Source organism: Pristis pectinata, chromosome 5, assembly GCF_009764475.1.
Source record: "Pristis pectinata isolate sPriPec2 chromosome 5, sPriPec2.1.pri, whole genome shotgun sequence".
NCBI lineage: Eukaryota > Metazoa > Chordata > Chondrichthyes > Rhinopristiformes > Pristidae > Pristis > Pristis pectinata.
This window is the reverse complement of record NC_067409.1, coordinates 74,113,531-74,134,919: the sequence shown is the minus strand read 5'-3', so window position 1 is coordinate 74,134,919 and position 21,389 is coordinate 74,113,531. Positions and strand designations below refer to the sequence as shown.

Here is a 21,389-nt window from a genome sequence, read left to right as displayed (position 1 = left end):
TTCGATAATCAATCAGCTGACAATTGAAAGTTTTCTTCCTCCTTCAAATATTCAACATAAAAGACCAGACTGAAAGTATTATTAATCATCACTTGCTAATTTTCTACAAGATGTTTGTAAATGATATGAACACAGTCAACAAAAAGTTCTGATGTTGCATCTGAAACCTTGATTAGTTCAGAGGCAGTACATAAAGTTAAATATTTCAGATGTATTAAAGCATAGTATGGTGGCATAGGGTAAATTTAAAGGGCGAAGGAAAATAATCATATTATAGGGGTAAGAATTTGTTTGCATTATATCCAATTTATACACGAATAATGGATGCAATGTTCACATTTTTAGCAGTCGATATCATTTGCTCAGTCTATACGTGTATTGATCCCACAGCTAAATTTAGACATCCATTTTTGGCAGATAAACCTTGAAAGACACATAAGTCTCCTTAAGTATGTGAATTAGGATCTTTCTCAGACAGTATCATCATGTTGGTCAGTGATGTGCAGAACTGGAAGAGCAGTAATATAATAGCAGTGTTCAACAAGCCCTTCCTTCAAAGCCTGGAAGAACAGGACTGTTTCCCCAACTCCACAGGCATTGTAGTTGCCCCCGTACACACTACCCACAGTGTCCCTGCTCCCAACTTAGTCTTTGCTCCAAATCTTTTCTGGACCTTTCCAATTTTAGCACCAAACCACATATTGCATATCTGCTATTCCATCTGGCACACTGTTCAAATTAATTTTTTTTGTGTATAGATTGAAAGTTTACATTCATTATTTTGATAATGAAACCTTTTGTTTTTAGAACTAGGCATTAGAATCCCTATATACATTTGTTTCGATGCAATCATTCACTTAAACAGTTTGGTAAGAACTCGCCTTTCTTTTCATTGCTCTTTCAGAAGTGCCCATTTGTAGTGATTCTGCTGCTCCCTCCAATAGGATTGATTTCCTTTTGTATCTTGCATGTTCACCTTAATGGGCCCTGTTTCCTGCACTCTCTTTAAGCTTATCGGGTTCACTGGAAAATTTATAATGCAGTGTAATATCTGAAAAAAGTAAATTAATTGTTTGTTTTTGTATTAAAAGGAATAACATCCAATAGTCCAGAATATCTACCATTACTGAATTCCTGACCCTGCTGGATTATTAGAGCTTTACTGTACCATCTTTCAAGAAGATGGAGTTTAAGTTATGCCACTCAGCTGGAGTACTTCACAGAGAAGTTTTTAAAACAATGAATGCAAGAAAACACTAAAATATATTCTTGCAGTCATTCAAGAGGCAGGTCAATGATAGAATGAGGTAGATTTTAAAGGGAAATTGAACTAGGTAATCAGAAGGCTTTCCTCATCTATTTTGTTATGATCGTTTTCTTACGTTACTCATAATTTTAAAATGAATTCTAAGTGTCAGGCTTTTGAAATTTTAGGCACTTCGATATTCTTATTTTCAAGTGGGCCAAGCCTTGGGTCCTCCGATGCAATATGCTCAGCCACCGCAGATACAGAAAAAAGTAATTCAGCCTACAGAGCACAAGCAAGAAATTTTGTCAAAGTACGAACTTCAATCCCAGCCTCAGCCTCAGCCTCCATCTCAATCTCAGTTGAAAGGTACAAATCAACCACTTCAGCAGGTACAAATTGCACAACAATCTGCTAACCACCAAGAACCAGAAAAGGAGATGTTGAACTTCAAGCAAACTGTTCTTCCCTCCATCACTAACAACACCTATCTGGTAAGATCTATATTAATAAAAAAGACTCTTTTTAATGGATCACACCTGAATGAAGTCTTAGTAGAGAGCTGTAATCAGCCATAAAGTAACAAAGGCAGCTGTTCCTGTAACTAATCCCTGAACTGAATTGTAGAATAGTCTTGTGCTGTTCAATCATAACTGTAGAAAGAAAGTAGATCTTCAGATAAAAATCACCCTATAGATAACTTGAGTTAATCACTGCAGATACAGTCCATTAGAACATTTTTGACATTCTACTTCCCAGTGTCACAGGAACTACATTTGCCTTATCAAATAAAAAAAACATCATTATCATTGAGCAAGAAAAGGAAATAGTATCCTAGCTTATGGCATAACCACAGTAGCATGAACCAAGTGACTGCACATGGAGGTAGGAGGCTCAAAGAGAGCAGATGGCAATTATCAGACAAGATTCAATAGTCGTGGGCCCACAAAAATAGTCATGAGTCTCGTAAACAGTGTTGCTTTCTTGGTACTAAGAAAGCAAGACATCATTGAACAGGCATGAAACATTCTGTGGATGGGGGTGGGGGGCAGAGGAAGAGGTGGAAGGATCAGCTAGTCATGTTCCGAGTTGCATAGGTAGAAAACAGTACAGGATCCTACAGTGCTCATTTAAGAATTACGTGATTGGGATTCAAATGTATATTGGACATTGCTGGAAGCTGCTGTGCCTGTCTGGGTATCATGTTCACATGTTAGATACACAAACGGCTTACAATGAAAATTAAGGATTACATGGTCCACGTGGTATGCTCTGATTTTTGATTACATTTTGTTCTTTGTAGATATTGAATTGCATAGTGTACAAAAAAGGAGTGTTACATAATCCAATTTCTAAGCAACAGTTTGGTTAGAATTAAGAAACAGAGGAATTGTTACACTGCTGAGCCTACATAGGTTACCAAAGGGTAAATAGGGAAAAGGGGAGTAAATCTGGAGGCAAGTTGCAGAACAATGCAAGAACTACAGAATAGCAAAAATGGGGAACTGCAATTATCCACATACGTAGTGGAAAAATAGCAGTATAATACAAGTCAGAGAGGGGAGAAGTTTCTGAAGTATATTTCTCATTTTCTCATAACATCGAGGAAGCCATTTGGCCTGACGAGTCTATGCTATATCTCAGAGTAATATATTCAATATCCAATCACCACATTTCCTTGTAATCTATCAACTCCAGCCTGATTCTCCTACCACCTACCTATTAGGGAAGGGACCATTCCCATTGTGACTCCCTGTCCACTCCTCTGCTCCCACTAACCACCCCACTTCTTATGACACCTCCCCTTGCAACCGCAGGTAACGCAACACTTGTCCTTTAACCCCTTCCCCTCTCACCATCCAGGGACCCAAACTGTGTTTCCAGGTGAAGCAGTGATTCACTTGCACTTCCAGTCTAGTGTACTGCACTCGGTGTTCACATGTGGTCTCCTCTACATTGGAAAAAAAATCAAATGTCCCTGTGGAACACCTACATTCATTCGGCAGGAGCGACCCTGAGCTGCCTGTTACCTGCTGCTTTAATTTTCCATCCCACTCCCATTCTGATCTATCGATCTGTGGCTTCCTGTACTGTCACAGTGAGGCCCAATGCAAGCTTGAAGTACAGCACCTCATTTTCTGCCTGGGCACATTGCAAATTTCTGGACTCAATATGCCCTCGTTATGACCTTGCACCTTATTGTCTACCTGCACTGCATTCTCTCTCTGACTGTAATGCTTTATTCTACATTCTGTTATTGCTTTAGCTTGTACTACCTCAATGCACTGTGTAATGAATTGATCTGTACGAACGGTATGCAAGACCAGTTTTTCACTGTACCTCAGTACATGTGACAATTATAAACCAATTTACCAATAGTGAATTCTACAATTTCAGGTAACTTAATTTCCTGGTCTGCATCAGTCATCCATCTGTGATATTAGCTTAGCTTGATTACTTTTCCCTTTTTTTTCCTCTGGGAGCCAAGGACATGCCCAGCCTGACTTACTGAGCTTGTCCTCCTGCTCTGCATTTGGCAGCTCCCACATTCTTTCATCCATGTTCTTGCTCTCTAACTACTCCTATTTACTCATTGACCAGATAACCTTGATTACTGGTTCTCCCCACGATTATCCCTGTTTTACCCTATCAGACACATCTCCCTCCACCACCACCCCCCCCCCCCCCCCCCCCAGCTTTACAAGCTCCTTTTCAGTTCTGAGGAAGGGTCTCACTTATACTTTAGAACACCTACCAACATTTAAAATCATTTAACTAAATTCAGTTCATTAAAACATAGTGTATACTACGTAACACTTTATCTCTCACAGCCGTTCCTCTCCATTCAATTGAAAAGAGACACTGTCCTAACACTGATTTCAGGTGCAAATGCACGGGAATTGCTGTAACTTTATGTCCATCACTGGAATCATCACATGTTGATCAGAGTGAAGGTCAGCAAAGAGTGGCCAGAAAGCTCGGGACATGAGTGTCCACCAGTGCACACAGAAAAAGATGAATTGCATTATATCTCTTCACCTCAACAGTAATTTTCCAATGTTGCTGAAAGTGGTGGACATACGTACAGAGGAAGATGACAGGTTAGATGGAACTTAATGGAATTAAACATACTACTTTTTTTTTGCTGTAAGTAATGAAGGTATCATGCTTTTTGTTCCAATGCAAAGACTGAAGTGCAGAAGCCAGCCAGAGGAAGTGAAAATAATGCTATGGGTTTCAAAAGTGGCAGACGTCGTTGGGGTCAGATTGCAATGAAAACTATGGACAGTTGGGATGATTTTGATAGCTCTGACTTTGGAGTGTCCTTCTCAAAAAAGGCTACGGTAGTGCCAATGAAGGAGGAATGCAATGACAGTTATCTTCAAAGGTGCGTCAAGTAATTTATTCTGTTTTTCCAATTGAGACAATGGTAGGATGATATTCTAAAAACTGTCACAGCAATAGGAAAATTATGATACTTTTTTAATGTTTTGCTATAATGTTTGTTTCGAGGCCATGATGCATGCTGATTTTATAAATAATATTTGGTTATGAAGCAATATATCCAGACTTGAAACCATGTGTCGACATACTTAACAATCTGGAATATTTAGAATCTGCTGACTCAGATTCAAAATCCATGGCTGGGCTATTAAATTTAAGTTGATTAACAATTTAGCTCTACTTTTATTGAAGTTGGACATTTTAAACACCGTGGGATCCTACAAAATTGCAAGGGCTTCCATGCATAAAAGATCACATGGTCAAGCCTGAATAATCCCCACTCTCAAAGGCTGAACTAATTCAATTCTTCAGGCCTAAGTAGCTGTCAAAATTGTCAAATATTAAGAACTTTTCATATTTCCTCACAAGGTAGGAAGCCATTCAGCCTATCGTGTTTATGCTAGTTCTCAGAACAATCCCATTTCCCACTTATTTCTATGTAACCCATTGTCTTTCTCACAAGCCCCAAAACCCCACCCCGATTTTCCCTTATCACCCACCTACACCAGGGCAATTTACAGCAGCCAATTAGCCTACCAACCAGCACGTCTTTGAAACGTGGGGGAAACCCACATGGTCACAAGGAAAACATGGAAGATCTACACAGATGGCACTAGAGGTCAGGATTGAACTCGAGTTGCTGGAGCTATGTGGCAGCAGCATTGCTTGCTGAGCAACTGTGCCGCCCCATAATGTTTGTGGTCTCCAGAACATTCAAAAATGATTAAAAGTTGGTCACACTATTAATTAAAAGCATAAAAAGCACTGGAAGAAGCAAACACAATTAATGGATTCGGTCGGTATCAACAGTTCCAGGTAATTTGACCTCTCACTTCTGCTGTCAGGTAATACCAACAGTTTTACTCCCTCCACTGACTCTCCCTCTACTAGGTTTCTAGCATTCTTTTGGTTTCAGTTATTTGCAACAGCTTTGAACTGCTTTTCACAGCTTTTACATTTTCCTTTTGTTTTTCTCACTAACTGCCCACATTAACTTATCAACCAGGCAGCTTCAGAAACAGCATATCACCATGGCAACCCTGTCCTCAAACTTTCAGAAATATTGCTTTTGTCCTATCCATCTATCTCCCATCCCTTCTGCAACTTGAAACACTTTTTTTCTCACTTTTCCATTCTGGTGAAAGATCTTCAAACTAAAACATTATCTATGTTTCTTTCTCCATAGTTGCTGCCTGACCTGCTGAGTGTTTCCAGCATTTCCTGACTTTATAATACTTCTGTTAGTTCAAGAAGGACAAAAATGCACAAAGCTTTCTTCTTTACAGGTTCTTCATTGAAATGTTGCTGAAACTATGCCAGGTCTCATGGCACAGGTTAAGTGGGCAGATTTCCCAGCCTAACTTGGGGGAATTGCAGGAAGTTACTGCTCCACTTCTGGACTCAAAGGAGTCCAATGTCTGACTGCAGTCAGAAAATTGCCAGTGAGTGCCTCTCAGGAAGTTCAGAACTTCTGAAATTACCTTAGCACTGTTAAGGTTGCTTTCATTTCAGTTACACGTTGTACAATCACCAGAGCTTCAATAATTGGGCTAACTTGGGTTCAAACCTATATTCAGATTCCCATGGAATGAAACCAACTAAACCAATAAGCATGCACCTTTTATTTCTTTGACATGAAATGTTCAGATTTTACCTTTAAGTAAGGAGAGTGTTGTACGAATTAATAGGTGTTTAAAACATGTAGAATTTTGATCCATAGTTTCCATTTAATGTTAAAAGAAAAAAATCGAGTAAGCGGTTAATGGAATCATGGAACAGTTTACCTACAGATGTGATCAACATAATTAGTAACAAATTCCATTCATGGGGCACACTTAATATAGCAAAAAATGTCCAAACTACTGCGCGGCAGTATTATCAACAAAATATGTCTAATTCATATGGCATTGGTGACCTTAAGCTTGGTCAAGGGGAGAGGTTTTATGGAGCATCCTAGAGGTAGAAATAAAGATGAAGAGATCTCTTACGTGAATTCAAGAACTTTGTGTCCATATTTGCCAAGGCCCTATTACCAGTGGTGGAGCAATTAAATTTGGGATTAAGAATGGGGCAGTACCCTGGAAGAGACTGCATTAAATGGACGGATGTGATACTATTTGAGGGATTTGAAAAGAAGGATATAACATTTAAAATACTTGCTTATTCTGATCCACATGGCCCATCATCTCCATGCCAACTTCCAGAGGAGAACTTCCAGAGGAGCACTCCCATCATTCCCATTCCATATTTCCCTATAGCCCATTAACTCTTTTTGGATTGTTTTCCTACTTACCAACACTAAGAGAAATTACATTAGCCTATTAACTTACGAGCATGCTTTTTGGATGTGTGAGGAGAGTGGAAAACTTGGTAAAAAGCCCATGTGGTCACAAGGAGAATGTGCAAATGCCAAACAGACAGCATCCAAGATCAGGATAAAACCCGGATTTCTGGAGCTGTGGGGCCTCGTTGCTAATGCCCATGTCAGGCTCTAGTTAGGATTTGGACAGCAGAGTTTACAGAGAGTAAAATAATGGAAGCCAGCCAAATGTATGTTGGATTAAACATCTAGGGATAATAAAGACATGGGTTTCAGCAGCAGTTGACCTGAGGTAGAGATGTATTCAATGTTACACTGATCAAAGACTGTCTTAATGATGCCAAGCTTCAAATCCTTATTCTAGCCACAACTAAAACCAGTCTCTTTCCACTGACAGCATAATCTACCACCATCCTTGCCTCTTATTCACCATTACAGTAACTGTTTGTCATCCATGTACTTGTAATTCAACATTATCCCAGTTGACCTCTGAGTACCACCTCAGATAAACTTAAGATTAGCTAAACTTCTGCAATTTGCATTCTGCCCCATGTTGTGTCACCATTCCCAATTATGCTTGGTCTTGCTTACCTCCATTGGCTGCTCTTCCTCTAGTGCATTGAAACCAAAATTCTAAACTTGGCTGACAGATGTCTTGCTTTTTACTCTGTGACGCAAGGATTTATGCAAACTGTACTCTTTGAACTCTTTCCCAATCATGTACACATTACTCCTCCAATTCCTTGCACCTTGTGCATATGTCTTCCTATTTGACCATTTTGCACTCTTGCATTCGAATCCTTTCTCTAAGCTTGCTACTCCACATCAAGTCAACTTCTGTGTTTCACCCATTACAACAGCACCTGCACTTCAGAAGTACTTCACTAAGGGTCTGAAGCTCTCAAACTCAACCAAAATACTAAAGTTAGTTTACTGTAGGTTAGTGCGGTTGTTGCAGGTTTGGTGACTAGCATTAAACACATGCAAGCTTATTGATTGTTGGTGTACTCTCACCTTACTCATGAAGTTAATGGAACAATGGTGCAAAATTAAATACAACTAGTGTCTGTTACTGTAAAATTATTTGGTGCCAGTAGACAATGATAAATTTCCATTCTATCAAAAGAACCTTTTACTGCTTGACTGTCCCTAAAGCCTATTCGTATAGCAGAGCAAATTGTTAAACACCAGTCTCCAAGTACACATATAAATCTGAACTAAGCATCCCACATTTTCAGTACTTCAATTTCTTCCAGGAATCAATTTTACTGAACTTGCCCTCTCCCATATTTACTTTCCTGGTCTTTTTTAATTCATTTGTTTCTTTTTGAAGTTTTCCATATACAGAATTTCACATAAATATTTAAAAATGCCATCCCCCACAAATGGCCATTCACACCATTACACAGTAACTGTTTAGCAGTTTTAAACCTTATCTATTTTCTGTCTGATATTAATCAGTTATTTATTTCTAGATTTCCAGATTGTTCTCTTGTGTAATAGCAACATGCATTGTTCTGATTTGCAGTTCAGCTGAACACAAACAAAATCACAACAGCAGAGGAACAAAAACAGTTCCAAAAACCACTGTCCCAAGAGTAGATTCTGGATTATCTGCATCCTCAGCAAGGCAGCACTATTTGAGGCAGTCAAGATACCTTCCAGGTAAGCAAAACCTGGGAACACTTGTCAGCTTGAGATTCATTCAACTACCTCCTGTGGTATTGAGATGAGCAGCTCTGAAATACTCCTGATTTAATTTTTGATCTATATTGGTACATGATGTATTGGTCCCAGCACAGCAGGCCTAAGACGGCTGAAGAGCAGAAAACTACCAGGTTTGCTATCCACAAACACTTGCTGGAAAGTAGACGTGCAGCTGCAAGAATGATGCCTTTTATCTTTGCATTGCTTGCTATCGCTTCCTGTACAGACTTGTGCACAAAATAAAGCCAGTACAACACCACTGGTTTCTTTAGAACTGTACCTTGGCGTAAGGAATAGATGAAACAATTAGAAATCCCTAACATTACTAATGTTATAGTAACCTGGAAATTACACAATGGAGCATGTTTTTAGGTTTATTACTGCACTATATGTTGGTGCCACTGGCAGACTAGCATTTAATATCCATCCCCATCTGCCCATGAGAGGGTGATGTTGAGCCACTTTTTGAAATGTTGCCATCCATCTGATTAAACAATATTTCCAAGTCAGGATGTTGTGTGAATTGGAGTCAGGATTTAGAGTCCTTTATTAAGGATGAGGTTTCGGGGTACTTGGAAGCACTTTATAAAATATGCCAAAGTCAGCATGGTTTCCTTAAGGGGAGATCTTGCCTGACAAATCTGTTGGAATTCTTTGAGGAAGTAACAGGCAGGAAAGACAAAGAGTCAGTGGATGTTGTTTACTTGGATTTTCAGAAGGCCTTTGATGAGGTGTCACACTTGAGGCTACTAAACAAGATAGGTGCCCATGGTTCCCTTTACAGGAAAGGTACAAGCATGGATAGAAAATTGGCTGACTGGCACAAAGCAAAGAGTGGAAATAAAGGGGGGCCTTTTCTGGTTGGCTGCTGGTGACTAGTGGTGTTCTGCAGGGCTTGGTGTTGGATCTGCTACTTTTCACGTTATATGTTAATAATCTGGATGACGGAATTGATGGCTTTGTGGCCAAGTTCGCAGATGATACAAAGATAAATCGAGGAAGCAGGGAGTCTGCAGAAGGAATTGGACTGATTGGGAGAATGGGCAAAGAAGTAGCAGATGGAATACAGCATAGGGAAGTGTATGGTCATGCACTTTGGTGGAGGAATAAAGGTGTAGACTATTTTCTAAACAGGGAGCAAATTTAGAAATCGGAGGTGCAAAGGGACTTGGGATTCCTAGTTCAGGATTCCCTAAAGGTTAACTTGCAGGTTGAATCGATAGTAAGGAAGGCAAATGCAATGCTAGCATTCATTTCGAGAAGGCTAGAATATAAAAGCAAGGATGTAATACTGATGTTTTATAAGACATTGATCAGACCACATTTGGAGTATTGTGAGCAGTTTTGGGCCCTATATCTAAGGAGGGATGTGCTGGCATTGGAGAGGGTCCAGAGGAGGTTTACGAGAATGATTCTGGGGATGAAAAGGTAATGTATGAGGAGTGTTTGATGGCTCTGGGCCAGTATTTGCGGGAGTTTGGAAGGATGAGGGGGGGTCTCATTGAAACCTACCCAAATATTGAAAGGCTGAATAGAGTGGATGTGGAGAGGATGCTTCCAGTAGTAGGAGAGTCTAGAACCAGAGGGCTTCTAATAGTAGTCCATCCCTTTAGAACAGAGATGAGGAGGAATTTCTTTAGCCAGAGGGTGGTGAATCTGTGGAATTCATTGCCACAGATGGCTGTAGAGGCCAAGTCTTTGGGTATATTTAAAGTGGAGGTTGATAGGTTCTCTATTAGTAAGGGTATCAAAAGTTACAGGGAGAAGCCAGGAGAATGGGGTCGAGAGGGAAAAATAAATCTGCCATGATCGAATGACAGAGCAGACACAATGGGTCAAATGGCCTAATTCTCTCCTATGTCTTATGGACTGCAAGTGGAATCATTTTCATGTGCTTGGTACACTTGCCCTAGACAGTACGGGTTGTGTGTTTAAAGAGTGTTGTGATAGAAGCCCCATCAAGTTTCTGCAGTGCATTTTGTAGATGGTACACACTGCAACTATAGTGTGCTGGGGCATGTAATCAAAGTCCTGCTTCCCTAGGACCACTCCAGATCTCTTCTGCAAACTCTCCTTCCTCTGCATCCTGAATTAGATGTAATGCCTTTGTTGAGGCCAATCTGTTTAATAAAGGTTTTATATAACTCCTCGAGTCTCCTTGTGGTACACACTGAACTCCTTGTGTTCCACGTCCATAGATCCCTCATCCATGTCCATAGATCCCTCAAGGTTGCCACGCAGGTCGATAGGGTTGTTACGAAGGCTTATGGGATGTTGGCCTTCATTAGTCGGGGTACTGAGTTCAAGAGCCATGAGGTAATATTGCAGCTCTACAAAACTGGTTAGACCATATTTGGAGTATTGTGTTCAGTTCTGGTCGCCTCATTATAGGAAGGATGTGGAAGCTTTAGAGAGGGTGCAGAGGAGACTTACCAGGATGTTGCTTGAATTGGAGAGCATGTCTTATGAGGATAGGTTGAGCAAGCTGGGGGCTTTTCTCTTTGGAGAGAAGGAGGATGAGAGGTGACTTGATAGAGGTGTACAAGATGATAAGAGGCATAGATCAAGTGGACAGTCAGAGACTTTTTCCCAGGGCGATAATGGCTAACACAAGGGGACATAATTTTAAGGTGATTGGAGGAAGATATAAGGGGGATGTCAGGGGTGAGCTTTTTACACAGAGTGGTGGGTGCGTGGAACGCAATGTCGGCAGAGGTTGTGGGGGCAGATACATTAGGGACGTTTAAGGGGCTCTTAGATAGACACCAGAATGATAGAAAAATAGGGGGCTATGTGGGATGGAAGGGTTAGATAGATCTTAGAGCAAGATAAAATATCGGCACAACATTGTGGGCCGAAGGGCCTGTACTGTGCTGTAGTGTTCTATGGTGTGCTGGTGGTGAATGGGATGCCAATCATAAGGGATGCTGTGTGTTGCTGGAGAAAGAGGAGAGTTCTTCATCACATTCTTGAGCTATTCCTCACAAATGACAGAAAAGCACTGTGAAATCAAATCTAATATATATATATAGGTCTAACATACTGTAGAACACACAAGATACAGTCACTGATAGCTATGTTGCATCTTTGACTGGGGCTCAACTGGTTCCCTAAGAAATGCATTAGAATTCCAAACTGTAGCCTTCCACCAGCCTGTTCCTGGGTGCCTCAGGTTCCCTATAGATGGCACCAGATTGCAAGCCACATCAGAGCAGTTTACGGATGATGTCAAATCTAAGATTATAGATTTCTGTTTACAAGGAGTACTGCAGGATGTGAAGCAAATCCTGGTAGTGGGAGTTGCATCACAAATCAACCTGATTTCACTGAATATCAGAACAGGCTGAAGGGGCTAAATAGCATATTCCTGTTTTAATGTGCAAGGACTCTGCCATACGGTCAGAGCCACATTGCCACAAGGAATGTTGTGGAACCACCGTTTTTTCTGAAACAACATTTCTGCTGCTTGCACTGTTTCAGAGGAGCTCTGCAGTAATCACCTATGTAGGTATTAAGACTTGCAATAGTTGGTTGCATGCTGATGTTACCTGACCATTATAAGGAACAGCTCTTGACATTGCCTACTGGGTGAGTGCAGGAGCATGAGGGGAGGAGTGAGACCAACAGGCAATTGGAGATGTAGGGACGTTAAAAAGTTATATATAGTGCATGAACAATACCAGTAACCTCAATGGTCTCTCGTATCTTTCCTTTATCACTGACTAGCATATTGTACTATTACTGACAATGCAGAAATAACAAACAGCAGGAACTAAGCTGATCACCCTTGCACATTCCATGATTGCTCCTTCTACTGTTCTGATGTGATGCCTCCCTAGTGATGTAAAGCTGCTGATCTTGTTAAGATATTGCAATAACTCTGTGCTGAGATGGTCCAGCTTCACTCGATAGCATCTAGGCCTGGGCTACAGCAGTCTGGCCAGTAACTGAGGGACACTGGCTGACTAATGGGAATGCAAACATGAATGCTGTTATCTTCAAAGAAAATGGGCTTCATATGCCATGCACCACAACAATTTCGTGGCGTGATGTCTCTGCAATGCTAGTAGTCTGCAGGAGGACAAATGGAACACGTTAGACTCAGAAAATGGAGCAGAACTGGCCTGTATATTCTCAAGGCTGCCCTGTCATTTAATCAGATGAAACCCCAGCCTCTCACTTAAGGTTGTCAACTCTACTTTCTCACCCATCCACATATCCCCTGATTTCTTTAACACCCAAAGAGTTATTAACAGCCATCCTGAATATAAGTTACGACTGATTTCAAAGACCCTCACATCTATTCCAAATGGCCTATCCCATAATCTGAGACAACGCTCTCTTCTAGATTCTTCAGCCACTGTAAACAATTCTTGAAATTGATCCTGTCACATCCTCAGAATCTTTTGTGTTTTAATTGATGGAATGTACTGAGGCCCTGGAAAACTTTTTGTCCTTGTATCCAGAGGCATAAGGGCAACAGTGAGAGCTTCTATCACTTGGATACTGCATAGGTATTCCATTGGTGTGCTGAAGGAGATGACCACCTATTGCATGTAGGAAAGGATAGGTCCACTGTCTGTGCAAAGGCCTGTGACAAATTGATGGTAGAGTCTTAGGCTCCTTGATACTGAGTGGAAGATATCTGGCAGGCTTTCCACCAAACATTTGGATTTGAACACCAAAAACAAGATGATGGAAACACCCCCTAGGTACTGTTAACGTTACAAGTTGAGGACCTAGCATTGGAACGAAGAGAAATTAGAAGCAAAACAAAAGGGGAGGGAGGGAATAGAGGGAGCAAGAGGAAAAGTGCATGATAGTGACTGTGCTTAAAAACTGGCAAAGGGAAGGAACCTGCACACAGTGAGGTGGGAACCTATAACGAGCTTGACAGAGGACAAGGTCACACACTAGTAAGGACTTGGATTGTGTCAAGCTATGGAAGAAGGCAAAGAAAAATACAGCAGGTGCTGAACAAACAACATTACCATTTCAGGTTGATGAACTTTCATCAGAACTGAACATTTGGAAATGAAATGAACTTGAATGACAGGTGAAGGGGAGATGAATTTCTCTCTAGAGGAGGTGTAAGTAGATGTCAAATGAAACCTGACCCATCCCTCACTCCTCTTCTGGTATTTTAGACTATTCATCCCCACCACCAGCCACCCCCCCCCCCCCCCCGCATCTCCTCCAGACAAACCTTCATTCCCTTCTCTCTGCCAGCATCACCTATCACTTGCAGCAAGCTACTTTTCCTGATCTCCACCATTTCACAAACCTTTTTTCTGCCCTCCCTCTTTACCTGCAAGTTCATTTCATTTCTAAATGTTTGCAGTTCTGAATTGCTCAACCAGAAATAATAATGTTTTTTCTCTTCCCACAGATGCTGAGTTGTTCCACCTTTTCTGATTTTGTCTTAGTTTCAGCACCTGCTGTATTTTGCTTGGCCTTCTTCCATAGCTTGACACAATCCAAGTCTTTATTAGTGTGTGACCTTGCTGATCTTGTGTTTATATTTTCCCACCTCACTGTGTGCAAGCTCCTTCCCTTTGCCAGATTCTAAGCACAGTCAGCATCCAGGCCGGTGGCTGTTTTCATCTCCGCAGACTAGGCAGCCTCTAGTTCTTGTATTCCTGGTGAAAAATTCAAGGATTGGGTTCTGGTGAGACGGCAGAAAAGTAATGAAGTGCATGCTGGAATTCTCTGCAGTTTCAGCTTGGACAAATTGAGGACTGATGCAGAAGTGAATGTGAGGAGGAGGATTAACTCTACAGAGAGCCATATGAATCACTGCAGCCTGTCAGTGACTATTGCCTTTCTAGGATATCCACCATTCCAGTCATGTTAAAACGGGCAGATAACCTTGTACTCCTCCAGCTCTTTGTCCTCCCTGCTGTTGTGCAACACCTCTTTTTACAAGGAAGGATGAAGAGCTTCATTGAGTCTTGTCCAATTTGTTGATGTTACTGTTGTGAATGGCAGCACATGTGTGGGTGTGAAATTTGCAGTGGTCTTAAGTGTGAGATGGTGTAAAGCATGTAAATGCAGGTTTGAGTCCTGTGATATATTGACATGTGTGCTTGTGCATTTATGTGAGTGATGGGGAGTTGGGGATAATGAATTTAATCGTGAGTTACATATGCAATCAGCAAGATATGGCATTTGAAGATAAAATCACCCACACTGATCATAGAGAAATCACTTGAAAGAGCCGATAACACAAATTCAACATGCTGCCTGCTAGTGTCAAAAATGTAGTTGCCCCACTCACTAAATAAAACTAAAGGGAGCTGTACAATGGGTATGACATTCTCCACAAACTGAATTCTGTCATGTATCTTTATGATTAGCTCCAACATAATTGGAATAACTACCCTTAAAGCATTTCAGTTGGAATGCTATTATCAGAATTTTTAAAACGTAGACCACATTAAACTGGGTAATATTTGTATTTCTTAACTCTATTTCAGGGATACATCCCAAGAACACATCCATGGTAGGAAGCAATAAAGAACATAGCAAAGCACTGGGAATTATTGGTGGAGGAACTTCTATTGGTAGAATTAATGCAGGTAAGTAGGACAGTTGTCCACTGATTGTAAATTGCTTCAATATTGGGAAATTTTAGAATGATACAGCACTGGATAATTCAGGAGGTTTTTTCTCTCTTCAAATATTTATCCTGTTCCTTTATTTTAAATGACCATTGAATTAGCAGATCAGGCAGCGTCAGTGGAAGGAGAAACTACTAACCTTTCAGTTTGATGACCTTTCATCAGAGCTAGTTCTACTGAAAGGTCAATGGATGAAAATGTTGACTCTGCGTTTCTCTCTCCATAGATGCTGCCTGATCTGCTGACTATTTCCAACATTCTTATCATTTATTTGATTTGCAGTTTCGGCCCTATGATTACTGCTGAATTATTACTTGCCTTGCCAACATGCCCACATACCATGCATTAATTAGAGAGTAGATAACGTTGCTGCACTGTTGAATGTGGTACACTGTTACGACTGAGGCCAGGAACAAAATTTAACATCACTTAATCTTAAATCTCCAGAGTGAGCTGGAGTTCAATGTAATTAATAATCAACATGAGGTAATGTGTTATTGTTACAGGGAATCTGGGAGTGTTTGGTTCAGACAGTACAACAACTGGTGGTTATATTCCATCCTTTTTCAAAAAGGAAGTGGGATCAGCAGGACAGAGAATTCAGTTTGCTTTTGGAGGACCTTCTGGCAGTAAGTATCTATTTCTTTCCCCCATCTTCCCTCACCATGTACTTAGAAGTTTGTTTCTAACCAAAATAAAACTGCCGTTTTGTGAAGGCTTGTTAAACAATCAGCAAAGGTTATGGAGGAAATAATGCTTTCAAAATTAGAAAATTATAAAAGTACAAGCAGTGAATTTTTTTCCACTGTGACAAACTGGTCACAAGTTTATTAATGAACCTAGTTTATTTTTGGGGAAGGGAAGTTTTTAAAGGGATTTTGAAACATGAGATGCATTGTCAAAAATGACGATGCAGTGATGGGAAGGGTTAAAATTGGACCACCTCGTCTAAAAATGGCAGATAGCAGATGAAGTGTACTGTTGGCTGTACTGAAGACCAAGTAGAAGGAAGGAGACTGCAGATGTTGGAATCTGGAGCAAAAAACAAACTGCTGGAGGAACTCAGTGGGTCAAGCAGCATCTGTGGAGGCAAAGAATGGTCGATGTTTCGGGTCAGGACCCTGCATCAGAACTGTTACCCAGCTGTGAAGTAGGCTAATTGTAAATGCAGCTACACAGCAAAACATCAGTACCAGGACAGAAAAGCAAACCCGTAGGTACTGCCTACTTAAAAGTAAACTAGGCACTTACTACAATTACCAAAAGCCTTGCCCTGCAGACCCTTGCCCGGACCTAATATAGAACACAGAACAATACAGCACAGGAACAGGCCCTTCAGCCCACAGTGTTATGCCAAATTAATTAAACTAGTAATTAAAAACCTACTAAACTAGTCCATTCTACCTATGCAAATCCATATCCCTCCATTCTCTGCATATTCATGTGCCTATCTAAGAACCTCTAAAATGTATCTATCATATTTACCTCCAACACCACCCCTGCCAGTGCATTCCAGGCACCCACCACCCTCTGTGTAACAAAAAAAAAACTTGCCCTGCACATCTCCTTTGAACTTACCCCCTCTCACCTATGCTTCTCATAATCTTATAAACTTCTATCAGGTCTCCAGAGAACAACTCAACCTCTCCTCATAGCACATGCCCTCTAATCCAGAATCCTTCTCTGCACCCTCTCCAGAGCCTCCATATCCTTTCTATAATGGGGCAACCAGAACTGAATGCAATATTCCAGATGTGGCCTAACCAGAGTTTTATAAAGCTGCAACATAACTTCCTGACTCTTGAACTCATCGCCTTGACTAATAAAGGCAAGCATGCCATACACCTTTACTACCAATCAACTTGTGCAGCCACTTTCAGGGAGCTATGGACTTGGACCCCAAGATTCCTCTGTACATCACTACTGTTAAGGGTCCTGCCACTAACTGTGTACTGTCCCTATACATTTGACCCCTCAAAGTGGAACACCTGGCACTTGGCCAGATTAAACTCCATCTGCCATTTCCCTAATCCTATCTGCAATTGATCTATATCCCACTGTATCCTTTGGCAATCTTCTACACTATCCATAATGACACCAATCTTTGTATCATCTGCGAACTTACTAACCCACCCATCCATGTTTTCATCCAAGTCATTTGTATATAAATCACAAACAGCAGAGGTCCCAGTACAGAGCCCTGCAGAACATCAGCCAATGTTGCTCTTCCCAATGCACATTCACAAGCAATCAGTTACACTTGGGGTATTTAGAAAGCCTTAAGAAAACATTTTATTTTGTTTTTATGTTCAAAACACAAAAATAATGCATATATTTAAAATAAGTTTAAAACATTGAAACTTTAAATGATTTCTCAAAAAGCTGCTCAATCGTGCTCCCAGTAGCAGATCCTGTTTCCTTGAAAGGGAACTGCTATACTCGGACCAGGCTTAACCCAAAGCAAGCTATGCAGGCACCCCAAGTCTGAGTCCACCAGAGCAGCAGGGGTTAGCAGAGCTACTGACAGCTTAGTTTCACATGGCAGTGAAAACCAAGATTTCTGTTGGGACACCCTGGTGAGCCTGGCACAAGCATTGGTTCTGGGGTGCAAGATCCCTGTTTTTCAAATGCTGTCCACCGAAAGATGCTTTGGGTGATGCACTTCCCCACAGATGTAGATCCAGCACTGCTTCCCCAACACTTCTGCCTTAAAATCCACTTTTCAGGACTTTCTTCTGCTTTTTGCCCTTTCTATATTGTTTGTTTCCACGTCATCATTATGATAATTTGCTCCAAAAAAACTAATGTTCCTACATTCCATGGTTAAATAACATGTAAAAAGTTAAATGTGGTTATGGCTTAAGATCTAAATTGAAAGGCCTGAATAGAGTGGATGGGGAGAGGATGTTTCTATTAGCTGGAGATTCCAGGATCCGAGGGCACAGCCTTCGAATAAAGGGATGTCCCTTTAGAACTGAAATGGGGAGGAATCTCTTCAACCAGAGGTTGGTGAATCTGTGGAATTCATTGCCACGGAGGGGAGTGGAGGCCAAGACATTGGGTGTATTTAAGGCAGAGATTGATAGGTTCTTGATTGGTAAGGAGGTTCAGGTTGGAACAGACCTGATGGGGTGAAAGGCCTAATTGTGCTCCTATATCTTGTGGTCTTATGATCTTCAGTATTAACATATTTTTTTTCCCAAAGACCTTGACACATGGAAAACCAAACCAAACCAGTCCCAGCTCCCAGGTCCCAGCTACAATCCAGCCAAAAAAAATTCTGCAGAACGCCTGGCTTATCCACCACCCATCCATCCAGTACATGGAAGGACTGACTGGGCAACTAAGTATGGTGGCCATAGATAGCCATTACCATGAGAGCTACTGATCAGTCTGAATTAGGAGTTTCTAATTTGAGAATTTGGCTCCAGGATCATCATCCTGATTCAGTGCAGAAGCATCTTATTCAAAGATGATCTTATTTCTATTTGATAACTGGGATTATTTTCTAATTTGGAATCAAGTGGACCATCACAGATCAAGATACAACAAGCTGTTTACACTTTTATGATATGGATATGAAAAGCAGCTGAAGACTTTATGCAATGTTCCCAGAAGAAGTTGATTTAAATTTTAATATTTAAATCAATTTTAAGAAGAATAATAGATTAGGTATATTTATTTTCATATGTCTTGCAGACACTACTAGTGCCTTGTAAACTCTTCTGCATTGTGAATCTTCCTAGCTTAATGCTGAATGGAATGTAAAACTTTTTCACGTTGCATTATTTTGCATTGGGATCAGTATTTCTTTCTTAGACCTGATGGTTATGGGCACCAGAAGAAGAACTACTGATCCTTCTAACTGAATCTTTGCATTTTAACCAGAAATATTTTTAAATGTGTGTTAATGGCTACAGAATCAGATTCTTAAAATTCTGTTGTGTATTTAAAATGCTTCTTTGCAAAGAAAACACCAAGTTTCTTCAATAATGTGTTTGTAATGAAGCAATTACAATGGTTATAAGGTATTTTTTAGTAAATATCTATTGATTTACTGGAGTTTAATGGTCTTTTTTTCATAATTAGTGGAAAAAGGAAACTAGTAAATGTAGTTTAAAATCAAACTCCTCCACTTCATGTAATGCCCTATAACAATTCAATAGTGTGTCAGTTGTAGGGGTCCATTGTATGAGGAACAACTTCTGGACTGAAATATATTTTTTATATATTTTAATATATTATAAAATATCTATTTCAGTCCAAATATATATTTCATTTTTTTATTTATATATATATATATATAAAAATTAAAAATGCTGGAAATACTTCATGATTCAGGCAGCATGGGAGGAGAAACAAACAGTTAATGTTTTCATTTGATGGCTTTGCATTAGAACTGGGAAATGTTTTGAGATGCAACTAAGTTTTAAGTACAGAGTCAGGGAAGGGGTTAGGGAAGAACCAAAAGGTACTGTAGATCTCTGGAGTGGAAGGCAAATTGGTTAGAACTCTTGTATTGATGTAACCTTTTAACATTACACTCATCTGGATGATGAACTTTCATTCCTGTAAATACCCAAGCAAAAATACAACAGCCCACAAATTAGATCAATGCTTTTGTTCCCATTGTGATTCAATTTAAATAAAATATCAATCATTCAGGAAAATAATGGACATAATAGCAGAGTGGTGAAGAAGGAATATGGCATGCTTGCCTTCATTGGTCAGGGCATAGAATATAAGAGTTGGGAATGTAATGCTACAACTTTACAAAACACTGGTTAGACAGGACTTGGAGTATTGTGTGCAGTTCTGGTTGCCACACTATAGGAAGGATGTGATTGCACTGGAAAGAGTGCAGGGGAGATTCACCAGGACGTTACCTGGATTGGAGAACTTTAGTTATGGGGAGAGGTTGGATAGGCTGGGCTTGTTTTCCCTGGAGTGAAGGAGGATAAGGGATGAGCTGGTAGAAGTATATAAGATTATTAGAGACATGGATAGGGTAGATAGTTGGAATCTTTTTCCCATGGTAAGGGTATCAAACAGGAGGTTAAAGGTTTTAGGTGAGAGGAAGGAGTTGTAAAGGGGATCAGAGTGGTAAGTGTATTTTCACACAGTGTGATTGATATCTGGAACTTGCTGCCAGAGGAGGTGCTGGAATCAGATACAATCACTGTTTAAGAGACATTTAGACACTTAACTAGGCAAGGCATAGAAGGACACAGACCTAATGCAGGCAATGGGATTAGTGTAGATGGGCAAAAAGGTCAACATGTACATGGTGGGCTGAAGGGCTCTGTTTTTGTGCTGTACAATTATATGACTTGCTGTAAATCCCTCAGTGTCTGTGATTTGTCTTCTGTGCTTCTGCATACTGAGAAGGCCAAGCATGCACCAGCAGACCTTCATACAACTTGAGGCTTGCTTCACTTACTTAAAGCAATCTATTCAGACTTTGGACTTAAGCGCTAGGCATTCACCATAGGTATTTAAGTAACATACCTATCTGCTGAGGTGGCCCTCCACTCTTGAAAATCTTGAAAATCCTCTTCTGATTTGCCATCATGACCTCCCTTCCAAACCATGCAGGATCCAAGAACAGATTCCACAGTGTGTGTGTGTCAGTAAGACCAGTGATGAATTGCAGTCAAATGTCCAATGAAGCTTGGCCAGCATGTTTAGGATCTCCATGTTCATATTGGCACTCCCAATGTAACTGAGAAATGCCACTGTTCCATGCAGTGTTACTGGCATTCATTGGCACAATCTGGTCCATTCCATTCACGCCCTCCTCTTCTGAGTCCTATCTTTTATTGGCCAGCAGTCCATTAAATTTTATGCACCTTGGAATATATGTATGTACATTCAAAGCTCACCTGACATTTCCATGGTGTCTGCTCCTGACTATTTCTAAACTATATTTATGTGCTCACATTCTCTCATTCCTTTAATCCTAGTCTCTTCAAATTTCATACAGATGTCTATT

General features: G+C 40.5%; 1 protein-coding gene across 1 annotated transcript in view; it reads left to right on the top strand.

Annotated features, from left to right (window-relative positions):
• mak (male germ cell-associated kinase) overlaps positions 1-19,458 on the top strand; it is a 60,397-nt gene extending 40,939 nt beyond the window's left edge. The window contains exons 9-14 of the mRNA XM_052016336.1: positions 1,435-1,740; positions 4,435-4,634; positions 8,599-8,735; positions 15,254-15,355; positions 15,904-16,026; positions 18,603-19,458. Coding sequence (XP_051872296.1) covers positions 1,435-1,740; positions 4,435-4,634; positions 8,599-8,735; positions 15,254-15,355; positions 15,904-16,026; positions 18,603-18,763 — 1,029 coding nt within the window. The 3' untranslated portion in view covers positions 18,764-19,458. The remainder of the gene's footprint in view (positions 1-1,434; positions 1,741-4,434; positions 4,635-8,598; positions 8,736-15,253; positions 15,356-15,903; positions 16,027-18,602) is intronic.
• The last annotated feature ends 1,931 nt before the right edge of the window (positions 19,459-21,389 follow it).